General features: G+C 33.8%; 1 protein-coding gene across 1 annotated transcript in view; it reads left to right on the top strand.

Annotated features, from left to right (window-relative positions):
• The window catches only part of LOTGIDRAFT_103088 (hypothetical protein), a gene marked incomplete at both ends in the record, with an annotated part of 35,806 nt that overhangs the window by 2,559 nt on the left and 8,041 nt on the right, over nt 1-25,206 (top strand). Inside the window, one exon of the mRNA XM_009045918.1 lies at nt 2,570-2,771. Coding sequence (XP_009044166.1) covers nt 2,570-2,771 — 202 coding nt within the window. The remainder of the gene's footprint in view (nt 1-2,569; nt 2,772-25,206) is intronic.

Raw genomic sequence — 25,206 nt, 5'->3', positions numbered from 1 at the left:
TCGTGGAATGGCGTCGAATAATGGTGATCGTCAAGGGTTCGGTAATGCTACGAATCCAGTAAAACTTAATTTTATAGCTGCATTTATTGAATCAAATTATGCACAAACAGATCAAATCAAACTTTTAAGTTTCCATTAGACAAAAACTTTCAAAGTTATCATTAAATGGCGAGCTGTTACAGAACGTTATCCAGCACACGTATTATGAAGTGAATTTATTTAATTAAATCCAGTGTAATAAAGATTTTACAACATCGATGCTATGAATAAAATATTATTGATGGCTTCAAGTAGAGTCTTATGCCGTAAAAATGTCAAAATTGACGTGAATTGAAATCAGTGTAGCTTAATGAACATATCACCCATGTAATAGTTTGATACGATTATGATATTTATTACACTGATCAACTATTGATATTAATAATCCTTTAGCAACATTTAGAGGTAGAGATCACATTAAATTACAGAACACAAATTTATGGTATACTACTAGAGTAGTAAAAATTTGATTAGTATTAAAAGAATTAAAGAGAAAAATGTATTAAAGGAATTGTAGGTTTAAGGTATCGGGGACACTGATAGCATCAATTTACACCAATCCAAGTTTTTAATCAGACGGCAGTGGTTCCTGTGAACAGTTCTTTATAATGCCTTTAAATAGGTTGGTGCAAGCGATAATACGGTGTATAATAGATAGGGCATATCCAAAGCAAAATTACAAAATGTAATGTGTACGAGCAGGCCCGTTGTTACCAGACTTGATAGTTCGGTGGGCAAGTAATATACCCGGAGGGGCAATGTTGTATGGTGTTTAGTTGCTGTAATGGAGTTGAAATTGCCTCATCCCGTAGCTACGGGCCTGTATACGAGCACTTGGTACTATGTGAACGAAAGAAAGACAGCTTGTGTCATAGATGAATAGAGAGTTTTAGTCTTGGCAAAATACCTGTGCAGTGTTGTTGTTCATCTTTTGCTTATTGATAAGAAGAACACTACATACATCCTATTTATCAGCTGGTATTAGATTTTTAGCTGAATTAGCCAGTGATTTTTTGGCAAAATTTTGAATATTTTTATCATTTTCTTCATTATGAATATTTCTAATATATATTTCGTGCAGTATTGACGTAATGACAATAATAACCATTCCTAGCAATGAATCTTAAGTATATACATTATGTAATATTATTGAAATGATATGACTATTTTCTGATCTGGCTTGTTCAGGTGAATATTATATAAATTTTATATATTATATAGTTCGTGCAATAATGACGTATAATGCCAATAACAAGGTCTTACCGCAATGGATCTTATCTTAATGTTAATAATTATTTAATAGTTTTGACAATCAAGGTGATATAAATATCCTAGTTCAATTCAGAACATCATCCCGAGCAGTCCATTAAATATTTAGAGAGAAAAAATAGGTTAATGAAACGTAAAGTACGATTTTGATTGCCAAATCCGGTGGAATTCTCATGTTAATGTGTCCGCAGATTAAGAGAAAGGGGTGGGGAGGAGATACTGTCTGTTCATCGAGATGAGTTTTTCAAGTCTTGGTAATAATGAATGAAAACCTTCATAGGCTTATGTAAAGACATGGAAATTGTTATCTTATGATAATAACAATCGTGCCGTCCTTAGTTATTTATCCATCATCAGGTAAAATGTAAGGTGATGTCAGTGATAATCACGAACCGTCAATTATTTCTTATTTGACCGCTTTCATAACAGCGAATTTTCAAGTTACCTGCGGTTGTAAGAAACAAGAAGTCAATTATAGTGACGAATGACCACTGTAGAATAATCATCCCAATGGAATCATGGTGTCTCTAATTATTAGCCCATGATGTATGGCTTTATTTGTAATATATGGTTGTAACAGTGGCGGAACATTTCTTCTTTATACATGTTCTGAAACTACAATAATAAATATTTTCACTGTTATAATAGTGCTTAATACATTAATTGACCTTCAGAGTTTAACGCTGACCTAATTTCAGCATGCGTCCCTACTGAAGTTGGACAAGCAGAACTTATTCTAATGTCAACATTTCGAGACGAGTTTGGAACCTATAACAAATATGGTAAAACTGTTCTGCAAATAATGTGAAAATTGACATTGAAAGTCTTTCTACCTTGATTTTTAACACAGTTGTTATCAATGTAGAGAAGTTAAAATGTCACTTTTCGATTAGTAATTTGGGATTATCAAACAATTTCCTTTTTCGTTATCGCATCAATCCTGCTTTCGTGATATGTGTCTATCACCTCTTTAACAATCCCGTCTTCACAACAATCGAACGTATAATTCCATCGTGACAAAACTCTGCATTTGAATTCAAAGGAAAGGTAATGTGTATGTTAAACGTGACACATAAGGTGTATAATATTTCGACGTAAAACTATTTAATTTAATTACAGTAAAACCTGTACTAACGGTCAACTTTATTCAGCACCCTGCAATGAACAGCCAACAAAAATCACCTCAATGCACAATTTTCAACCAAATTTACCTCTTTTCAACGACACCCGCTTGACGATGTAAATCATTTTCTGATTTCAGGCTATAATCTTCAACGTGAGGAGAGGTCCATTTAAAGAAGATTTCTACCAGTGTGTGACGATGGGTTCCTATCCCAACGCATGGCAGGAAGAAGTCTATTCCATAGCATCATTTTTGTTAATGTTCGTTATTCCATTGGTTATCATCGGCACTGCTTATGGATTGATATTCAGCACAATAGCTAGAAAATCTAAAGAATTCAGTGGTAAGTAGGTTTCAAGTTTTTGTTTTGATATGAGAACTCAGTTTGAATAAGTGTTTCCCTTTTCAAAAACATTATACAAATTTCCCGCATTTCGTTTGATGATACAGAGACACGAGAAAACCAATACGATATTGCTACTCGCAGAATTTTCGAATTAGCTATTAAGAAATTTCAAGTAACCATATAGACGCATATTTATCAATTAATGTTAATATTTATATATAGAAATAAACACTCTAGGTTTTAGCATTTTAGCATCTGCGAAAATAGGGTTATGATAAGTTCAATTCAGATAAGGTCTTATATAAGTCTTATTACCCGAATAAGTGATGGCTTTCTCATTCATTACTCCTCATCTGTTATTGATCAGGAAGTAGAAGCATTATGCGGAAGTTAAGTTGTAAAGTATAATATTTGTTGTTTCGGAAAGAAATTGTGTGACATATTAAAGAGTAAAACCTAATCAATGGATACACGAAAAAAAAGATATTAGCTAACTTAGCTCTGTGGTCTCTCTGGACGGGATGCTAATTTGATAAGCCATACAAAAAAATAAATATACGAAAAAGCTATGTGACCTATCCGAAGGGGGCGTCAATTTGACAGGCCCAGTTTGCAGAGGCATCAATTGATCAAAGCAAAATCATACCAAATATATATTCATAATAATACATTGTATTAACTCTGTGGAATGTCCGAAAGGGATGCCCAGTTACAAGGTGGCATCAAGTATTCCATGATGGACCACCCAGTACAGTGTTTATTTTGGTGGAGCTTAATTAAAGTATATTAAACACATATTGTATCGTGATTTACTAAAAGTGAGTAGGTAATGAATTATTTACCTATTTCAAGACATAGATGCGTCAGTTGCCTATTAAAAGTAAATTATTCATTCCCATGTTAATCTGATTTGTTCAGAATGGTGTTATATTTATCTTGTGTTCATCAAATATATATTATTTGGATTAAGTTTAATGCATCTAATTATCGGTTGATAATGCCGTTGTACAAACCCAATGGTCACTTCGTACAATTGGAAATAGGAAGACTAGTTGCAGCTGAGATCAACTAGATTTCGACCGCTAAAGTCAATGATGAGATCCAATTTTCAACAAAAGTATACATGGGCAACTAATGGCAACTGTGATTTGCCAGTCCTCTAAGATCTGTTGAGTTACATGATTGATAAAATTCTATCATGTAGTGCTGTCCGTCACTGTCTGGGTCTGTTAGTTGCATGTTTGACCTGATCCCCATATTACCAATTATATAATATTTATGCAACAAATAATTGTTACGAGCTTTCCACGAAACTTATTCACTATGTAATCGTATTTTCAAAGAGTATTAATACCAAGGCCATGTGCCTCGTAATAGTCATTATAACCCATGGTACCGAACCATTCAATCCGACCACGTAAAGCTCTTATTATACAATCTGGAAGCTATGGTTCACAACTTATGCAGGGGCCCTACCAAGTGTCCCCTATTTAAGAACATGATGTCTTATTCTAGTATGTCGAACAGTCAATGCACATCAAACAGGCTGATGGATAAGACTGTTAAGAAATGTATCTTCCACCATTAAGCTTCAGGCTTCAGAGTCCAATCCACTGTGGAAGGTTTTGCTAGAGAAGAAGAGCATATCCCTTTCAGAACACTCATACAGCTGATTCTGTCAATTCTGCACCAATGTTGTCGAGTTCACTTTCAGTTTTAGCACTTCATGACCAAATAAACTATATACCTGATCAAAGAGACTAAGAGACAACCCTAGTGTAAATAAGACAGGAAACCAATATTTAAAGATCATTTCAAACACTTAGCCGTCTCTTTACCTCAATTATAAGATACCTTTTGTGTGGTAATCTCCAATGCGGTAGACAGAACTCTGGAATTCAGCCTAAAGACTCTAAAGCAATATCTTATCATTACAATGTGGAAAAGATATATGAAAGACGATGAAATACTGGTTCTCTTTGAAGCCTGTAATTGGACAGACATAAATCTGAAAATAGAACAAAATGGGACATCTTTGACAGGATTATCTATATATTGTTATGATTCGTATAGGTCTTTAAATCTTGTACCAGACACTTTAAATGTTTTAAAATTTATTTTAATGTTTCGTTTCCTGATTGTGTGAAATTCCCACACGTTTTACCAATTGCGTTCACATCGTAATAGAAACGAACATTAGAGTGTCTAGCAAAATGATTAGTCCACAAAACATACATTAATTTACATCAAAAACTCGTCTTCTCAACCTTTTCATACATTTATATAGATGATTATATATCTGGACAACGTTATCAGCAAAAACAGATTCTGGTTTAAGAATCAGCAGTTTTTAAAGATGGGTAAATTTCTTTCTGACCTCGATTTTATTGGTGCCATTATCGATTTCAGTTCATTCAGGTCTAATTCATAACTGTTGGCTTTAAAATCCAGATATAAGTAGTCGATAATTATTAATATATATATATTATATATATTATTAATATAATATGTATGAATAATACAATACATTGTCAAATGGCCCTTTCACATAAGGTAGTATAACAATCATATGTGAGTAAGTATTTCATTCTGAAAAGTGGTATCAGGTGTCTATAAGTGTAAGCATACACAGCCTGGTATATGTCATTTCTGCTCAACATACAGAACAACCACGTCAAAGAAAAAATTGAACCTGTTTTCACCCCCCTGAGGGTGTGGGACTAGGGTGTTAGGGGTGTGGTGTAGGAGAAGAATTTATTTTGAAGTGAGAGAGCACCTAACATCACCATATACTGGAAATGTGAATGAAACAAATTTTTGAGGGTGTGAAATGTCCAGGTGACTGCTCCAGGGGTGTGATGGCTCAGAAAAGGTTGGAAACCACTGCTTTAGAAGACAATGTGCTTTTGAGTGGTGGCATACGGTAACCGCTCTTTTAAGACTCTTGACTAAATGTTTTTATAAACTGAAGGAGGTGTTTATTTACGTTTTATCTCAATAGAAGCGACATTCACTCTATTCAAATCGAGGTTACAGATTTATTCATTTACGGAAATAGCCTTTATCATTGACAAGATAGAGTAATGAACGCATGTCCTCCCCCAGCTTCTTTCATTTTAAATTTATAAAGAACCAGACAAATATGGTAATTACTGACGGCCGTGTTTATTAGATAGCCATGGAATTAATTCCAACTCTCTGCTGTTGTTATTTTTATCCCGAAATCAATCAGTAAATGCATTGATCATTTTATTTTTGACGATTTATCGACTGTAGAAATAACAAGAGTTTGGAACTATTAAGGGCAAAATGTTAATAAGAGAAAACTTTCATATATGTTCTTATAGAAACATTCCCATAAAACTCTGAAATCACTAATAGGTCATAGTAACAGTGGGAAAATGTGTCATCTTCTCTTACCAGTAGAAAATATAGTCTTACGTTATCATTTATTTTATCATTTACGTATATTCACGAGCATAACGACATCTTAGTTTAAATGAAAAATAATGGCAAAGAGAACAAAAGAGACATAATTGTTTACAATATCGATGGCATTGTTTACAAACCAGGAGAGTCGTGTTCTGTTTTCATTGGCACCATCAACAGTATATAGACGAGAGTAACTATATGCAGTAAAAAGAGGGCGTACTTTTAGAACCAGAAAGCCATTTCTATGTTACATGGCAATGCTATATACATAAACTCGACACGATAAGAGTAGATTTAAAAGAGACTACTTCGCCATTTTCGTGGGTTGACTTGGGTCTTTGATATATGTGAATAGTCTTCACAAGTACTTGGAATGTAAGCAAATCGCGTAATTCCTTCATAAATATCTCAAACGAGAAATTTATCTTTCTATTTCTATATATTATGTATTTTCTCCATTAAACGAGTTTATCTTAAAACGCAGATTCTGGACACACATGGATGTGAAGCTATGAACACTGTTACTGATTAGCTGAGCTAAAATACCGTTTCTAAGACTGAGGTACCATTGGTCAGACAGATGACGAACCAACCCCTTTAAGAGCCAGGATACAATTCTTATCAATATATATTGTCAACTTCTGACAGAACCACTCAAGTACTGTATAATTACTGGTTGAACCAAATTCACGGGCCCCTACCCCTGCAGGCGAGCAAATTTGTAAATACTAATTCCCATAACCCATCTATCCACACAAGTAGATAAAAGTCATGTATCGTAAACATTAGAAGTTTGGGATTAATAAACGATAAAACTAAATAAAATGAATGGAGTTTTACGTCCCACTTTTCTGTACCATGTGGGCTAATGAAGACGGGCAACGCCATGCAGGATACAATGAGGGAAATTTTGTCAGGGCAGTGGCTCTGCTCTTTTTCGATTTCCAACTGTAGCACACTTGGCCTTGGTTTATTATCCCAATCGGACGACTAGACGCTTTATCCATGTCAGTCCCTCTTACCTGCATCACTGACAGGGGGAAACCGGGTTGAAAAATCCGAAGGTATTATCTTGGTCCATGCAGATATGGGACCCTGGATCTCGGGGTAAAAATCCACGATAAAGACGCAATACCAATAACATTAGTACGAAAGTCGGAATATCCCGACCCGTCTCTCGTATCGTAAACAGTTCAACTATGAGATACCATACAGTTGATTAATTTGTAATATATTGTATATATTATGCAAATTTTCCCATAACATTTATTATGTTGGTACATTGTTTCGTGGTAGGTGTCACAGAGGAAATATCAGTGGTCTACTCTCTCGAAGCACCTAGAACTATTCTGGCTTTAAAAATTGATCTTTTCTTTTATTCACTTGAACAAAACCTGATATATATTCTCGAAATTCGAACTATAAAATGCCACACAGTTGATTAAGTTGTAATGTATTGTATAAATTATACAAATCATCCATAACAATTATCATAAAATTGGTACATTGGTGGCAGGTGTCACAACAAAATATCGGCGGTTTTCTCTCTGGAAACACCATGGGCCATTCTGACTGTGTAAGTGAAAGCGTTACTTTTATTCACTTGAACAAAGGTTTTTTATATCGTATTAGCGACTAATCATGTTCGCCCGATTGCCCATGACAAATGCTTAAGTTATCATGGTGACCATACATAAGTCATATTTGCGCATAATCCCCATACTTGTGACTGATGAATGCCAGGAACCATCTTGTAAAGAATTTCATCAGTTATATGCACCTTGTAAAACAATCTGTTTTTTTTATTCTTTAATGAATCAATCATATTGTGAATTGTACAATAAATAATCAGCTTTTATCTGTACTCGCTAACCATAACACGTGGTAAAACAATACAGAACTTTAATGCCCTCCATTCGGTTAAAATCATTGTTTAAAAAGTACTGAATGTGAAAATTGGCTTCAACAGCTTTTCAAGATGTTTTGTGTTACTTTTTGAGTGACTTTCTAATTGAGTTATGAAGGAATTGACACTGATGGATACGTTGGTGAGAGATGACAATGTTTTACCGTTAAAACCAATTGAAAAACCAAGGGTGTCTAATATAAACCTTAATACCAATTGAACTCTGTTATTTCAGCAGGATTATCATTGATTAGGTTCTCGTTCTAGTTACAGATTGTCTTTCACTGAGTCCCTGTTTGTGAAGAGTCCAATAATTACTCTCAATGTCACCATTGTAATACAGTACAAATAGATATAGTACTACATGTTTGTCACTGTATCGATGTATGAAATTAAATGGAGTTTTAAAAATGGAGGTGTACAAGAAAATTGGTATTAGAAATCCAGAGGTACTGTCTTGACTAACCTGAAATGTAATCGCGATTTTTTAGAATATTCGCAATTTACAATTTTTCTTTGCTTCATTAAGAAATGACTATAGGTCTGAAACGCTTTCAACGAAACAAAACAACTTTCATGCTATGCGGTTTGGTGCCGTTTATATGGTATAATTATTTACTACATGCAAATGTGAGTAATATAATCCAAGTTGCTGATGTGTTTTTGTTTGTTTTATACACAATATAGATGCAATCAGACGCAGATTTCACCAACCAGAACAATCCACCCAAATCTGTATATTATATATACATTAAGATGTATTTCTTATCCGGTTTTCCTCCTTCGTGCCTATTTTTTGTATCATTGACCCACTTTCCAGTGTATTGTTATGATAATTTAAACTACAATGCCTATGATCTAGACTGTTGATTACCATGAAATTAAACAATAGTGTTTTCTGCTAGAATCACTGTGTTTATTGTTTAAAGTTAAGGACAAAGGCATGTTTTATTCATCATTTAGAATATATTGTTCTCGTAACGACTAATTACAAAACGTGATAAGATAATCAAAAGCTGTAATTACCACTACCGATAAAAGTATTTGTCACACAGATAAAAATGGACATATACCATAATTTTACTTGCTGTAGAGACTATTGAATTTGAGCGTCACTAAAATGAACACTGTGGTGGGTGTCGCTAAGCGAGGCAGTACGTACATACCCTTTCGGAACACTTAATGACAATTGCTACTGGCTTTGTCAACACGTCATCCCTATCAAAATTTCACATAACTACTATTGTTATTTGGTGTAATTATTTTATATGACAACCCCCCTCGCTGTCCCCGCTGTAGTTAACACTAACTCTTCAAGGGACAGGTCTGTCAATTTTTGACTAATCAGACCTTGGTCCCACAAACGGGTCTTTTAGCTAGCCAATCAGTTATAGTGTTCACCGCTCACCGTTGAATTTAAGCCTTTAAGTTCATGAGTGTTCAGAGATATCCGCATTTGAAAGTAAAAAAGACGAGTATCTTTTCTTACAACACTGCCATATATAGAAAAGACATCTACATGCATGGATAGGAAAACAATTCCACGTTTGAGATATTTTTAAATGAATTATGCGGATTGTGTACATTTCTCGTGCTATTTCTGAAGACTATTTACATATTATATTCAAGACTCAAATTGCCCCTCCTTTAAACGGGAATAATTTTACACTATAAACCCCATGAAATACTGCTGCGCCTATATCATACCTATTAATTATGTAAATGTCCTTAAACATATTGATGAAGTCAATAACATTTTAGAAACATCTATTCCCTGCTGATTAGTAATTTGAAGCTATTAGTATCAGCATGGATGGAATGTTTCCTATTTTCAGGTGTTAATTGTTTTCTTGAACTATAGTTTCACTTGGGTCGGGTATACAGCGAGAAACATACTGCATGCATGTTAAACTAACGACCGTTATATCTTCAGCACGCTTGTCGGTAAATCGATTTTGACTCTCAAATGTCTTCTTTTACAATGTAAGAATTGCCTGTTGGCATCTTGGACAATTCTCTGACCCTCCATGATTCATAGAAATACCACTGATGTTAAAATACCAAACAATATACCTAGACAAAGTTTTAACTGAAAAAATGTTGAATACTTGAGTGGTCTTAAATCTTTTGGTCAAAACAATCACAAAACAAACCAGTTTGCCTATATCAAAAAAAACAAGTACTCATGATCTGAACTGCAAAACGAAGCCGTCAATCAAAAAAAACATATTGGCAATACATTGGTTGCGGTTTTTCAGATGAGAAAGTGTATATAATGCGTGGTTATTGTGGTTAACAGTAGAAAATAAAAGAAGCGAATACACGAGGTACAGGACTGGGAAAATTTTCACAAGAATTCACATGCACTAAAGCTGGATAAAACTATTGATTTACATGTGATTAAATTATATGTGATTAAAAGGTGCTTGCATGCGACGATATTTATTTTTGATAAAAATAATTAACATGGCTTAACGTGTTGACTGCTGTACAAACAATGTAACAGGTTTATTGTCTTGATTGTCACTAATTGTAAGAAATCATTAAAGTCAATATGTAAAAGATGAAGAATAAAAGATAATAATCGGTAATCGGTATTCTATAATTGTTTTATGCCAAAAACAATGGAATCAATTTGTCTATGCGTGAGTGAAAGTGAAAGAACGTAAAGATTGATTTGTTGTGAAGTATTTTAACTTAAGCACTGATATTTGATAAAGATTAAACTTGAGCTCTGATAGTTTCTAAAGATTAAACTTGCTTGAGCTCTGGTTGTTGGTAAAGATTTAACTTGAGCTCTGGTTGTTGGTAAAGATTTAACTTGAGCTCTGGTAGTTGGTAAAGATTAAACTTAAGCTCTGATAGTTTCTAAAGATTAAACTTGCTTGAGCTCTGGTTGTTGGTAAAGATTTAACTTGAGCTCTGGTAAATTTTAAAGATTAAACTTGAGATCTGATTGTTGGTAAAGATTAAACTTGAGCCCTGGTATTTGGTAAAAATTAATCTTGAACTCTGGTAGTTTGTAAAGATTAAACTTGAGCTCTGGTTGTTGGTAAAGATTAAACTTGAGCTTTGGTTGTTGGTAAAGATTAAACTTTAGCTCTGGTTGTTGGTAAAGATTAAACTTGCTTGAGCTCTGGTTGTTGGTAAATATTAAACTTGAGCTCTTGTAATTTTTAAAGATTAAACTTGAGCTCTGGTTATTGGTAAAGATTAAACTTGAGCTCTGGTAGTTAGTAAAGATGAAACTTGAGCTCTGGTAGTTGGTAAATATTTGACTTGAGCTCTGGTACTTGGTAAAGACTTGACTTGAGCTCTGGTAGTTAGTAAATATTAAACTTGAGCTCTGGTAGTTGGTAAATATTTGACTTGAGCTGTGGTACTTGGTAAAGATTTGACTTGAGCTCTGGTAGTGGGAAAAGATTAAAGTTGAGCTCTGGTAGTCGGTAAATATTAAGTTTGAGATCTGTCAGTCGGTTTAAAGTTACATTTGAGCTCTTTCAGCTGGTAAAAAGGGCTTTGTCGGGTGACATAGAGATAACATTGAGTTCTTTCAACCAGTTCAGGATTAAATTTGAGCTCTATCATAAGTGTGCCCTAAGAATTTTATTTCACGACGAAATATTTTTAAATTGCAATTTCTGGAGCACCGACATTTCAAATAATATATCTCGTAAGTTAATATGATCAGTTCTCAATGATGTTGTTTTTATTGGAAGTTTTTCTGAAAACATGTCGAATTCAATGATTTACTTTCACTATAATTTGACAGGTACCTGTATAAATGTCAATTTGCATATATACAATGTCAATCATGCAAACACGTAATAATCTATCTTGTTTAATAGACACCAGGTTAACTTGACATGTCCATATCAATCAGTAACTTAAATTGCTTGAGGTATTGAATGAAGTCCGAAACTTTTTACTTTACAAAGTCAGCCTTCTTACTTTGTGTTTGTTTTAGTTATCGTATCTTGGTAATTCTATATCTGTCCTCAAATACTCAGGCAATTCAGCCAGAATCTTGACTTAACCCCGTTTTCTTATCTGATACTGAGGATGCTGTTCTCTGATAGTTTACAATACTGAATGTAATGTTTGAATTGACAAAGGATAGTTTCATATGAGAATTTAGAGCATCAAAAACAGTCTATTTTATTCCAGAGTGTTTGCTCGTACTCATATGATATTCACGCATTTGAGCGTGTGCTCTTTTTTTACAAAATAAACCTTATGTAGAAGCGTGTTGATTGGCCAGCTTGAATATCATTTGTCATTTGTGACATATATATTTTTTTTTCATTTTTTTATTATTTCTATTGATCAGTATAAATGTCGTTAATTAAAGCCATTATAAGAATATTTTTATACAGAAAACACAGAGATGGTTTTTGATGTATAAAAATATCAATGGAAGAAGATAAGAACAATTTAATTAACGGAATAAATGCTATCTGTTCTATCAAAAAATTCGATTTTCCGTTTACATCAGCGAAAACAACAGTAAAAAGTCTTTCATTCATCAGTTGGTACAAAGGAATACTCTACTAGAGAGACATTTTGCATGATAGTAAGGTCGAAGGGCTACATCTTTATATGTAATGATATGAATGGATATGAGATGCATGTTAGTAGCAAATTTTAAGTGTTATATTGTGAACCACTATAATGTATCAAGAACATTTAAAAATCATGACCGTTAAAAACGTTTATGCAAAAAGTACGCAAGTTTACCATGGCTTACGATAGTTACATACACGAAATGGATTCATTAATTATACTGAACCTAAATCCTATCATTCCAAATCCGTGTACATCTTTATAATAGGAACATTTCGTATTGAATAAAAATATCTTTTGCAATTATGTTAATTGAAACTCATAGAAAGGATAATAACTTAAGCAACGATTTCATTTTATAATTGATTCCTTTATTCATATAGGAATAATATATTACGGACACGCGAAAGGGTTTCAAAATAGCTCAGTTCTATTGTCAAGCGAAAACAAATTCTTTCAATTATGCATTAAAAAAAATAAACTACACAGAATTAAACATGCATACAATATGCTCTATTCTCATATTATAATATAGAATACCCGATGAAGAGATCTATTGAGTTGACTGATTAAACCACCAATTAAAAGATAAACGATAAGTTCTTAATTATCGATATTCCTTGTATACAGTATAATTTGATTACTTAATTGTAAAGGTAAGATCACTTGGTAAGGATAAGATAACTTGGTGGGAGTAGGACAACTGAGTATTGGTAAAGCGATTACATAACTTGGTATTAGTAAGATAACTGGGTATGGATAAGATTACTGGGTAAGGATAAGGTAACTGGGTAAGGATAAGATAACTGGGTAAGGGTAAGGTAACTGGGTATGGGTAAGATTACTGGGTACGGATAAGATAACTGGGTAAGGATAAGATAACTGGGTATGGATAAGATTACTGGGTAAGGGTAAGATTACTGGGTAAGGGTAAGATCACGCGGTAAGAGTAAGACAACTAGGTGGGAGTAGGACAACTGGGTATTGGTAAAGCGATTACATAACTTGGTATTAGTAAGATAACTTGGTATAGCTAAGAATACTAGGTATGGCTAAGATAACTTGTTATGGGTAAAATAACTGGGTATAGGTAAAATAACTGAATATGAGTAATATAACTGAGTAAGGGTAAGATAACTATGTAAGGGTAAGATAACTGTGTAAGGGTAAGATGACTGAGTATGGGTAAGATAACTGGGTAAGGGTAAGATAACTGGGTAAGGGTAAGATCACGTGGTAAGAGTATGATAACTGGATAAAGGTAAGACAACTGGGAAGGGATAACATAACTGGATATTGGAAAGATAAATGGATATGGGTAAGATAACTGGCTGGTAGGATAACATTCTAAAAATGATCCTTCAATGGCATAATAGAAGCACCAGTTACAGATAAATAAGACAATTATTATGGATGGATACTTCTAGAATATTTATTACTTTTAACGTTTCAATGTGGTTCTCACTTACGTCATCGAGAATGAAAGTGAATTCTTAAAATAAAGATAACTGGGTAAAATGATAGGTTATTGATTTGTGCCCTGTCAGATTCGTTTGAAAACCCCATTATATGACATGCTTTATTATCAATGTATAATCAATATTGGAAATAACTCTATTTTAATTTTAATGAACATTGTTCACAAATAACATACTTTATTAAAAGGTCTAGCTTGGGGCTTTGATTTTTGAAATTATTAAGTAACAAAAGATTATAGAAGATTAAAATTGCATCTTCAAAACTAACTGGGACTTAAACTTAAAGATAATGGTATGCTTCAGAATATTTGAATGGATGAATGGGAACAATTGACTTTTGTTTTCCACTGTCCTTGTAATTTGTCATGGAAAGCTGAATTTCATTTGAAAGAGATATAGTTGTAACATAGATAGAATGAATAGGACATTACTATGTTGTATGAAATAAAGCTATAAAGGGGTTCGGGCTTTCTAGTATATATTTTAAAGTCAGCTAAACATCAGTAAAATATTGTTGATGGCTTTTATCAAAAGGACACATATTTTTGGACCCATGTGATTTCTGCTATTGAAAATTGCCAGGTGAAAATAATTGGCAACAATAGCTAAATAATGGTAAAATGTATAAACAATAACCATTTAATCTTGCGATGAGATAACAACATGTAGTTAAGTTTTGGTCATGTTTCGTACAAACAGGTTGTTGTTGATGTTAAACCTGTACAGGCCAAGTTTCGTGATGGCCTGGACCAGTCGACATAGATTTATAGACTTACTTGATGAAATGTTTTTGATGACTATAAATAAAAAGGGATCTTGTATTAAAACAATATATAAAAATAGTATCAGATAACTTTATAAACTGTAATACAGTTTCTATAAATTGTAACATTTATTTGATATTAGACAGAAATTAGTAATGAATTTACAAGTATTAGCTTAGGTAACAAACTGAACTGTTACAGTAACACTACAACGTGGTAGAACCATTAGTTGTTTGGCTGGCTACCAACTGAAATAAACCAGGGCAGCAATTTGATAGTGAGGGTGGTAATATACACACGCTATTGAAATCAGTTAATTGAGAACAACCATCAAAACTATCATTAATCAAAATTCTATTTTTGGTTTATATGATGGACTGGGTCGATACACATCTCCACAACAAATTGATTCATCAACTTTAATCACAATATTTTACAGCCTTTTGATAATGTAATTATCTCTTTTATCATAAAACAGTTTGATTTTAAAACATTCAAACGATGGACAGGTGGCGATAATAATGTGTACTTTATATTTTACTATTGGACATCTTGGGACACTATGCTTTATGTCACTCTTAATTTTCAATGGGATAATGTAGTCGTACATTTCAAAGCCGAGTCGCAATAAATTATCACGTGCATAAAGCTATTGCGTTAGAATTGTAATAAAAACAATGTGTGATGTCAAAAGCCGGTCTTATATCGGCTCCAAGCCCTTTTCCGCTAGATTAACGACAAAGCCATTGGTTAATTGTGTATGCCGCCAGCAACCAGTTATCTGATTATTGTATTACCCCGATTCCACTGGTAATTAGGCCAATAACTTAACTGATATTCAAAACAGGTGTTTTATTAACTATTCTTTTAGTGTTGGGGTGTTATGAGAATAAAATTCACAGAAAAATCACGGGCCTAGGTCACGAAGCTACAAATATATTATATTTTTAAGTGCTGTTAAATTAGTTCAGTTAGTTTATTTAAAGTAAAGAAATAACTTGTGATTATTGAAATGATGGTACCTACTCAAGTGATGAGAAATCAATGGCCTAGATTCACGAAAGGGAAATAACTCAGACTATGAATATTTGAACTATTTAACCATTTCACACTTATCGACTTCACTGGCTGATATATTACGCAGATATACCCTTGTATTTGAGTTATCGGTCACTACGGTCAGCCAACTGATATACATACAGCACACGTGGATAAACTATTTTACCTGTATTGAGTGACATTTGCCTTTCGAAAAACGCAGTGGTTCGGCTATAAGCTTGTCAACATAGAGGTACGAACTGACCTCTGTCTGTCAACGATGGATGGAAACGAGTATGGTCATCCGTACAGTCATATTGCTAATGAACTAACAATCCAAGAGATGGTCGTAATTGCCTACACCGTATTTTCATCTGTCTAAGAAGGTGCAGGGATATAGGACGCTCCCTGTTCATTCATTTTCCACAAAAGACGTTATAAGGTGCTATTGTGCAATACTAACAATTTTAACATAAATATGTACCATTGTAATGACATAAGGCTGAATTTTTAATTTGTTATTCACTACAAGTACTTATATCGTATATTTTAACGTGTACAGGTGAATTTAATAAACATTTGTCTTATCTGATTCGTTACCTCAGATACATCACGATAACAACCAAGAGATTCTGGTATTCTTTCTACTTAAATAACCTTTCAGCGTGACTGCATTGAACTTATATCACTAAATAGAAGCTTCAATTTTGAAATGAGCTATTTCCAAGCGACCTGGAATTGATCTAGGTTTTCGGTTGAACGGACTGGATTTGTACGGATCATTTAAATTGGTATACGTATATAAGGGAATTGGAGCATTTGATGTTTGGTAAAACTTCTCGTATAACTTCTTTGAAGAAAAGAGTACAAACTAATGAATGTACGAACAGTTTTCCAATGTCCTGGTAGATAAAATTGTATTGTTCTGCAAGGTCTAACATTCCATTCCATTCCATTTCAATTCTTTAGCCTGTACCTGATAGAAATTAAGATAAATTGGAGAATTTAAATTACAAATCACATTTTGCTTTCATTTTAAATCAAACATTCGCTCAAAAAGTATGTTTTCTGAATTTAAAGTTCAATAATTAAACAAATTCCCTTGGAAATTCTCAATGATGTTGATATAAAACTCAATGCAGAAGGCATTTCGGGAAATTTCACAAGGACATCCGTACTGAATCGCATACATTTAAATACAGTACTTAGTTTCTATTCTTATATGGATTCTAGGCTCCATTAAAAATATGTCTTTTTTTATAAATCAGCCTTTTTATCAAACGTAGTTATTACTGGAATATTATATCACTCTTTGTGAACCGATATTAGAATACCGAGTCTGGCGATATATTGATACATGGTCCTAATGACCCCAATCTTTTCTTGCCACTTCCGGAATAGTAATTACTACCTTTACGTAAGAAGAGTTATTAATAAAATCATATCAATGGTATTCAGTTATATAATTGTGTGGTTCAAAACGAAATACTAAAAGGATTAAACGTGATAGTGTGATATCAAACAGCACCAGTTGAAAAGTATACGGTTTCTTACGGCGTCACGACACAATTTGACTGCGTATGCATTGAATGTATGCTGTTGACAGGGATAATTTATTCCACAGTAAGTCTGTTGGTTGAAATGACTGTCTCTCTTCTTTATCTGTAAGCTCCAATTTTACAGTTTGCGCCTATTGAGGTGCACAAAACCACATACTAAGGGTGCTGTCGCTAGCGGATTTTCTCCCGAAAAAAAAAGGCGAGGAATAAGGCGAAAAAGCGAGAGTAAAAAAGTCGAGAAAGCGAAGAAAATGGCTTTCCTCGCTTTCTCGCCTTTTTCCTCGCTTTCTCGTCTAAGCCTTTTCCTCGCTTTCTCGTGGGCGAGAAGTCGAGTTTTCTCGTGAGCGAGAAATCGAGCGTAGATATGGCCGCAGTCGCATTGACCTATATATAAAATATGTGCTAATAGAAACACCCAGGGTGCTACTGCTCTTACAGTTACCAGATGACAGAGAAAACCATTAGTTACTTATAAACTATTCACTCTTTGACTTTCAAGGCCAGTCTTACTAAGGGAGACTATAATTTCCGACGGACTGTGGCATTCCACGATATATTCAAGGTGTTTCCGTTATAGTTTTATATGACTAATTCAAAGAGACAAAATATTGCACGAAAGTATTCTAAAAGAAGTCATAGAATTTGTAACACCTATCCCAAAAACGCAATTAATAGAACGTCGATTGACATAGTTAATTAAGGGTTCGGATGTCGTGACAGATGCGAAAGCTATGTTAAGAATAGGTTCATGTATTCTTTTCTGTAAGACCCCGAGTATTCTTTTGCATAACACCTTTAAAATGGACAACTTTCACAAAAATGGCTACTGGCTCTGTGTGCTATTGGTTGTACATGTTAAATATTCCTGACAGTTGGAAAAAAAAAGATTAGGCTGATGCAGCTCTTTGGCAAAATGTAAATAAATTTCTCGGCCTATGATTGCAAATCTTTATTATGCTGATATACGTATTGACCGACAAACAGAGAACATTCTCGACGTTCCTCTCAATTAGACAATTATTCATTTGGCAATCAATAAATCAAGTTTGACAGCGTTCAATGTCTGCTTCAAGATAACCAAGTCCTTTCAAGTGCAGTCAAATACAGTGTGTATTCGATTATTGTGCTAGTATACTCGACTGGTTGAAAGAGTTTATTCCATTAATGTACCAACATACTCGATTCAAGATATGGTTTATTCGATTACTGTCCTGTTATAAAAAAATACTCTTGATAAGGATAATTTGATAAATAGTGATTGGCTTTTGTACTTGACCTACAAGCTAGTTCTTCGATATCTGTATTAAAACTTTGTTGGTTGGTAGGTGGCAAGAAAACGGTCGCTTCCAGCGGATGCTGATATCGCAAACTTGATAGTTGGTAGTCTTGGTAGTTGGATGAATCTGTGCTGTTGGTTTTGTTGTTGATAATTCGTAAGATCTAGTCGAAATTCGGCCCTGGGTGGTGTGGTGTATTAAAGCGTCGTTTGTCCACCTAAATATCAGGGTTTAATCCATGAACTGTTTGTTTTAAATGGCCCAGAACTGACAGTATTATTTATCAGAATTCGACTAGATAAGAGTTAGGGGAAATGAAAGGAGGTTTCCTTCCAAGGTTATAAAACCTTTTCTTTAGGTAGGTTTATTCTACATCCGTATCCTGTTCCTCATATTTGATCACGTGATAATCTGGTCGTAGTCCTATTACATTGTCCACCTTTCATTAAACACAGTAATATGATACAGAGTATCAACGGAACTTTCAACGAGGGGCGTTTGTTTAACATCCGTATATCAGAATAGGAATTGGGTTACCAGGAAGTAATTTGTGATTCCCTATACAAGATAAAAATTCATGAGCAGTTATCAGATGCTGATTTAATGAGGGGGCCTGCCTTGCGTCAAATTAATTGTGATACCTTATGGGAAATATTATCCGTATGGCCTCTCCGTAGAAGATGTCGAATTGACATTGAGCGACATAATTACCTCTAAAAAAGGATGATCATTCCTTCCGGGTTTCAATACATATTGAGATTATTATGGGGAGTGTAGCATTTTATCGCGGGGCGCCTTTCTGTGTTTCTTCAATTAACAACTGGACTAAAATATTGTGCTTTCCATCATATTATTTCGTCGATGAGTTGATTTGGCAAATATTCTAGACTCGTTGTCTTTTGTCAACGAGTTAACTAACTGAATTTTGTCGACGAGTAATGAAAGCCCTAATAACATGGAACCAGCGAATGAAAGAAAAGGTTTTATTTATCTTTTACAATAAAATAGAAAATTACAGACAAATAAATATTATGGCTTTGTCGTAAAAAAAAAACATACAGCCAAATATATTTTCTACAAATTCTCAAAGGATTTGACTTAATACTAGACAGGAAATTAGAAGGACAAATAGTCCATAAACAATCGGCGTCAAAGAAAAAAACACAACGGGTTATAAATATATTATTTATTATCACTGTTAATTCATTTGTTTGTATTAAACTCCCCAAACATAGAAACAAAGTACCATAAACAATCAAATTATCATACCACTACAATAGACGTTTGTGTCTTTATAGCTGCTTGGTTGCTATCTCATATTACTCCTAGTCTAATTTACATAACCATTCTAGAAAACAGCACTCAAGATAAAGGTAATTACACGACTATATTGTCGAGTAATTGTTCTTCCAGATTCCCTTCCAGGAATTATTATCTCTCTAAAACCAGGATAACCCAATGAGCTAAATTGGTCTGGTTTTGCTAAGACATAAATAATAATAGAAAATTCCTTTTATTTCGTTATTTATTGCGATCTGGGTGGTTAGTTTTATTTTAATTGCAGACCATCATTATATCGACATTCTCTCCAATGATTAATTTTCCTTGATTAAGACAAATAAATTGTGTTTGCTGTTTTGTTGTTTGTTGGTTGGAGGATTGTCCCCATTCTACCGAACACTTGAACTGAACTGAGAAACATCCAGCTTTTAACAGGCTAATTAAAATAAAGGCCTGGATGTTCTGTTTTTGTTTTTTCCGTGGTTGGCTCTTCATCCATGATTGATATACATAAACCTTATAAAACTTTGATTTCATCCAGTCGAAATTCTCCAGAACACGATTTGAAGAAAAATTCCGCCAGATCGTGGTAAGAAAGTATAGTAACTTACAATGGGTATGGGTATGGTTTGATGGTATTTGGTTTGATGGTATTAGAGGGCTGCCATTAACAATTGTCTTATATTCCAGACTATAAACCATTACATAACGTTGTCCGCCTGTTTAAGCCTGATCTGGAGCAACAAAATAAGACTACTCCAGCAGCTTATAACTGTTATTTTAAAATAAGGGACAATTCATACTATATGCTATCAAATGCCCTATTGTTGCGAATATATTTTAGTAAGTATTAAGTGATTGCTAGGGCGTATGTAGAGCACTGCAGAAGCTTAGAGACATAAGACGCTGTTTCTCTTTAGTAGTTAAAAACTATCACACCATATGTTCACCTTTTTATTTGTTTTGTCCAGATAGGAAAATTCCTGATCCTTACCGAGTATTGACCTGAATAGGGCTTAGAAGTATCCAAGTTGGACAGTGTCCGACATTTTATGACTCTCTACTTGACCACTTTAAAATATAATCTTTATATCAGATGTCCCTTACACAATAATCCCGATCATACTAGGCTTTATCTAGAGGAGAAACTATGTCACCTGTAATTATAGAAATAAGCTGGATTAGAGTTTATAAATTAATATATGACCAAGGGAGATAATCTGATTCTCTTTATATACTGGTGTCTGAGTATATTATTACTGATTTAATCGATGACAAAATTGACTTTTTCACAGGCTTTCGATACATTTGGATAAACATGTAGATAAACTGTACAAAAAGACAAAATCAAGGTTAGCTAAATAATACAGACAGGAGAATTGCGATTTTTGTATCTAAGTATTTCTGGTGCGAAAATAATAAAGATTTTAGTGAGTACTCCTTATTTAGTTTTTATATCTACTATAACAATAACACAGTAATTGACTACAAAGAGTATGTCTACTATAGATTAACACTCCGCATGCGATAACACTTTGGAACGAAGTAAGATTTGTATAATAATTCAAACACCAAATAATTTACCATGGTTCGTAGGTAATACACATGTAAAAGTACATGTATTATTAGCTGCAAATGGAATCTACTGTCAATTAGTACCATCGAGTTATATATTGTTCTAATTGTTACTAAGAAAGTCTCTGCAGTTACTACATGTCACACTAAGGAATTCGTTGGACCGTTTTTCATGCACTTGATTGTCCGACCTACCTCTATCTGACCTCTCTGAGGGACCAACATCGTTCAAGTCTAGTACATTCGACTTCCTTCCTAATTATGTCCAAATTTAAGTACATGCACACCTTAGGTCTCATTGAAAGTTTCCAGTAGTCAGTGGTAAGTTGTGTTAGAGCGTTGGCTAAAATGTGGCGACATCCTGTCATTATTCAGTACAATCTTTGATTACAAGGTTTAATTTTAACTTCTTTTAGAAGAGTTCCAAAGATATCCGTGCCGACAACGCTTTCCATTTACACTACAACTGCAGAACTGTTCTCAGACCACGGAACGCTTTATAGCGGCCTGGTTTAAAAGGGGTTTATGTTTCACTACGGATATCTTGGGATATCGTTTCAATGCAAAACCGATTTGGGACACATATAAAAAGAGGTTGAAAACTATCTTGTTGGTCTGAAAATGAGTCTATTGAGGAAGACGGGAATGTGTATTCCATTAATGACATCGGTGTCTAGTGCGCTCTGATAAGTAGAATATCGAAGAAGCAAATATGGGCCTTGCCACATCGGACATCTTTTAGTTTGCATCCCGAAGAGAAAAAGTCTTAATACGAATATGTCTTAAGCGCGTCAGGACTTGCCCACCTTTACCAAACACCAACTACCTGTTTACTACTGATTTGTCGACTCAACTCTGCTTTCCACACAAGTAATGTGTATAAATTATATCATTGCTTAATGAATTCTTAAATAGTAAAGTGACAGTATGTTCCGATTGTTTAAAATATCTATATGATAGTCTAAAATGATTACTTAATCTTTTGTAAGTAATGTAAAAACCAAAATTCAATTCACCAATTTGATAAAAAATAAAATATTATTGGCCATTTTTCGTTTTTATACGAAGCAGATACACACAAAAAAATCGAGTAAACCAAATATTTCAGATTTCATTTATTGATATCTTTACATTTGAATACATTGAATTGGAAACAAATTGCAAAAACTTCTTACTGCTAGAGTTGGGTTTATGTTCCAAAAGCAATATAGCTGAGCAAATAAACCAAATTCTTCCAAAATCTGTGTGATAAGTATTGTCAATGTTCTCGTAAATTGCTTTAGAAACACTGTCCGTGAAATATTCTAACACATAAAGCTAGAAATACGGTAGAAGAAATATGATTTATTCATTTTATCGTAATCAGATTTTGCGGCCCTTTATATAATTATAACTATAACTATTTGAATGGGATATATTCCAGTCGCTTATACAACTCGAGACCAATATTGTCCAAATAGATTTGATATTAGTAATCAATATTGTACTTTGGTCAGAACTGGTCCACTCGTTAGATAGGTAATAATTAAGGCCAAGGAGAAAAGTTACTATTTCGCTGACGGAAAAATATATGATTGTCTTCCGCATTGCATTCAGGTAGCAAAAATAAATGCCTGATTTGATGATTGGGCAAATACATATTATTTGTGATGAAAAACAACCCAAAATTTAAAAAATATATGGATAACCTTGATGATACACCGTCGGGTGCTTTGTTGGCAACTTCAGCTGACATTTGCTCTTTAAAATTATAAAAATATTGAAATAAACACACGTATATCAATTTAATATTATAAAAACACCCTTGGTATTTCAAAAACATAATTAATATTCAACCGAGGAATACATCAAACAAACCCACGGTTCAACTGCTATCGTTTCAGTCGTTACGTTCTGTTAAAATGAACAAAATAACACACTGGTTTCTGTTTTATTTCAGTAAAAGACGGAGTTTGTTACCATTATAAAACGAAATCTCCACAAGGTTCAGTGAAAAAATACATGTGTATTACAGCCAGCGATGATAAATCATCTAATTCAGGTAATTTTATTCTTCATCCATCAGCTTTCAGATATAAACCGTCTGCAATGAGTTCGAGTTCATTAGTGCATTAGCTTAGCCCCTGTGTAACACGTCTTTAAATGGTGTTATTTAATTGATCTTTAAAATCCTTAGATCAAGGACGTTACGATGTGGGTTTATTTCTTGAATGCATCTTGTACATTGCACAATCACGTTATATATTTCGGGTTAAAGAGTGTATGCTGTATTATTGAACTTTTTGATAAATGCCAGTGTTTGCAAATACGTTAGGTCACGAACGTAAAAGTTTATGCTTCTATTTCTTAATATACACTGAAACACGCAGGTTTCAGCTCTCATTACCCCCAATGACTGCTCTTCCATATAGATTATTCATGAATCCATTATATCATTCAATTTAAGTAACATGAAACTGACGGAGATATAAAAGTAATACATTAAGAACTCATAGAGATTAATTCAAAACTTCTTTTACCTTTATGACGCCTTTAACACCGAAACTCATAAATTTGAAATACCGGAATAGACATATCTCTGTTATATTCATAAATCTAGACACATACCACCTTGGTGTACAGAACAACAGAACAAACTGACGGTTTCTTTGGCTCCTCCCCCGGACAGTTTAAGGATGATTACAATTGGTTGGATACCAAAAAAAGGCACGCAGCGACAACCCTGTTGTAACATTGTGATCTGTTCTGGTCATCCTCTGGATCCCTAAATGAGTGTCTAACTACCTGACCACAGGTTTATACGAAACAACATTTAGCAAACTAAGTAAAATTAAATCCATCATAATAGTTTATTTATCACAGCGTGAGAATATGGGTACATTTAAATCTGCCTCTCCTCTACAACGAAACATCTGCCTCTATACCAGCCTCTGACAGTCAATAACTGTTAAAATATCTACCAGAGGCTGGAATAGAGGCAGATGTTTCGGACTACCTCTCCTCGACATAAATTTCGTTCAGTTTTCTTTTTCTGTTCCAATCTTCTGCATCTACTCAATCAGATCAAGTCAATGACTGAATATTCAGAACGAAAGATCGATACGAGGTTGAATGATTTCTGCACAGCATTTGATTGATTTACTGTTTTCTATCCGGAACGTTATTGTTGGCAATTGTATATTCAGATTCTAAAATGATTGAAATGAACACAATACAAACGAAACGAAATATCATGGGCTGTATTTCAAACATTGAAAAAATATTTTATAATACTGAACTGAAATAACAGAACAGCCAACATTGTGATAATGACTTGAGAATAATTTAGGTATAAAATTTCTCTTTTGCTTAAAAAGAAATTGGCAAATTACTAGGAGTTAGGAATTTTACATTCTCGATCAAATTAGGAGAAAAAATATGCATTGTAGCAGAAAGGAGTATTTTAGAATAATTATTCAGAACTCCGGAACCGCTCATTTTATCTTTTACCTAATAGCAGGACTATTTTTGAAATGAAGAGAACAAAAACCTATAATAGATCATGTAATATGGTAGT

This window comes from Lottia gigantea, assembly GCF_000327385.1.
Source record: "Lottia gigantea unplaced genomic scaffold LOTGIsca_1, whole genome shotgun sequence".
Lineage (NCBI taxonomy): Eukaryota > Metazoa > Mollusca > Gastropoda > Lottiidae > Lottia > Lottia gigantea.
Note: the sequence above shows the minus strand (reverse complement) of the source record. Positions and strands in the feature narration are given on the sequence as shown.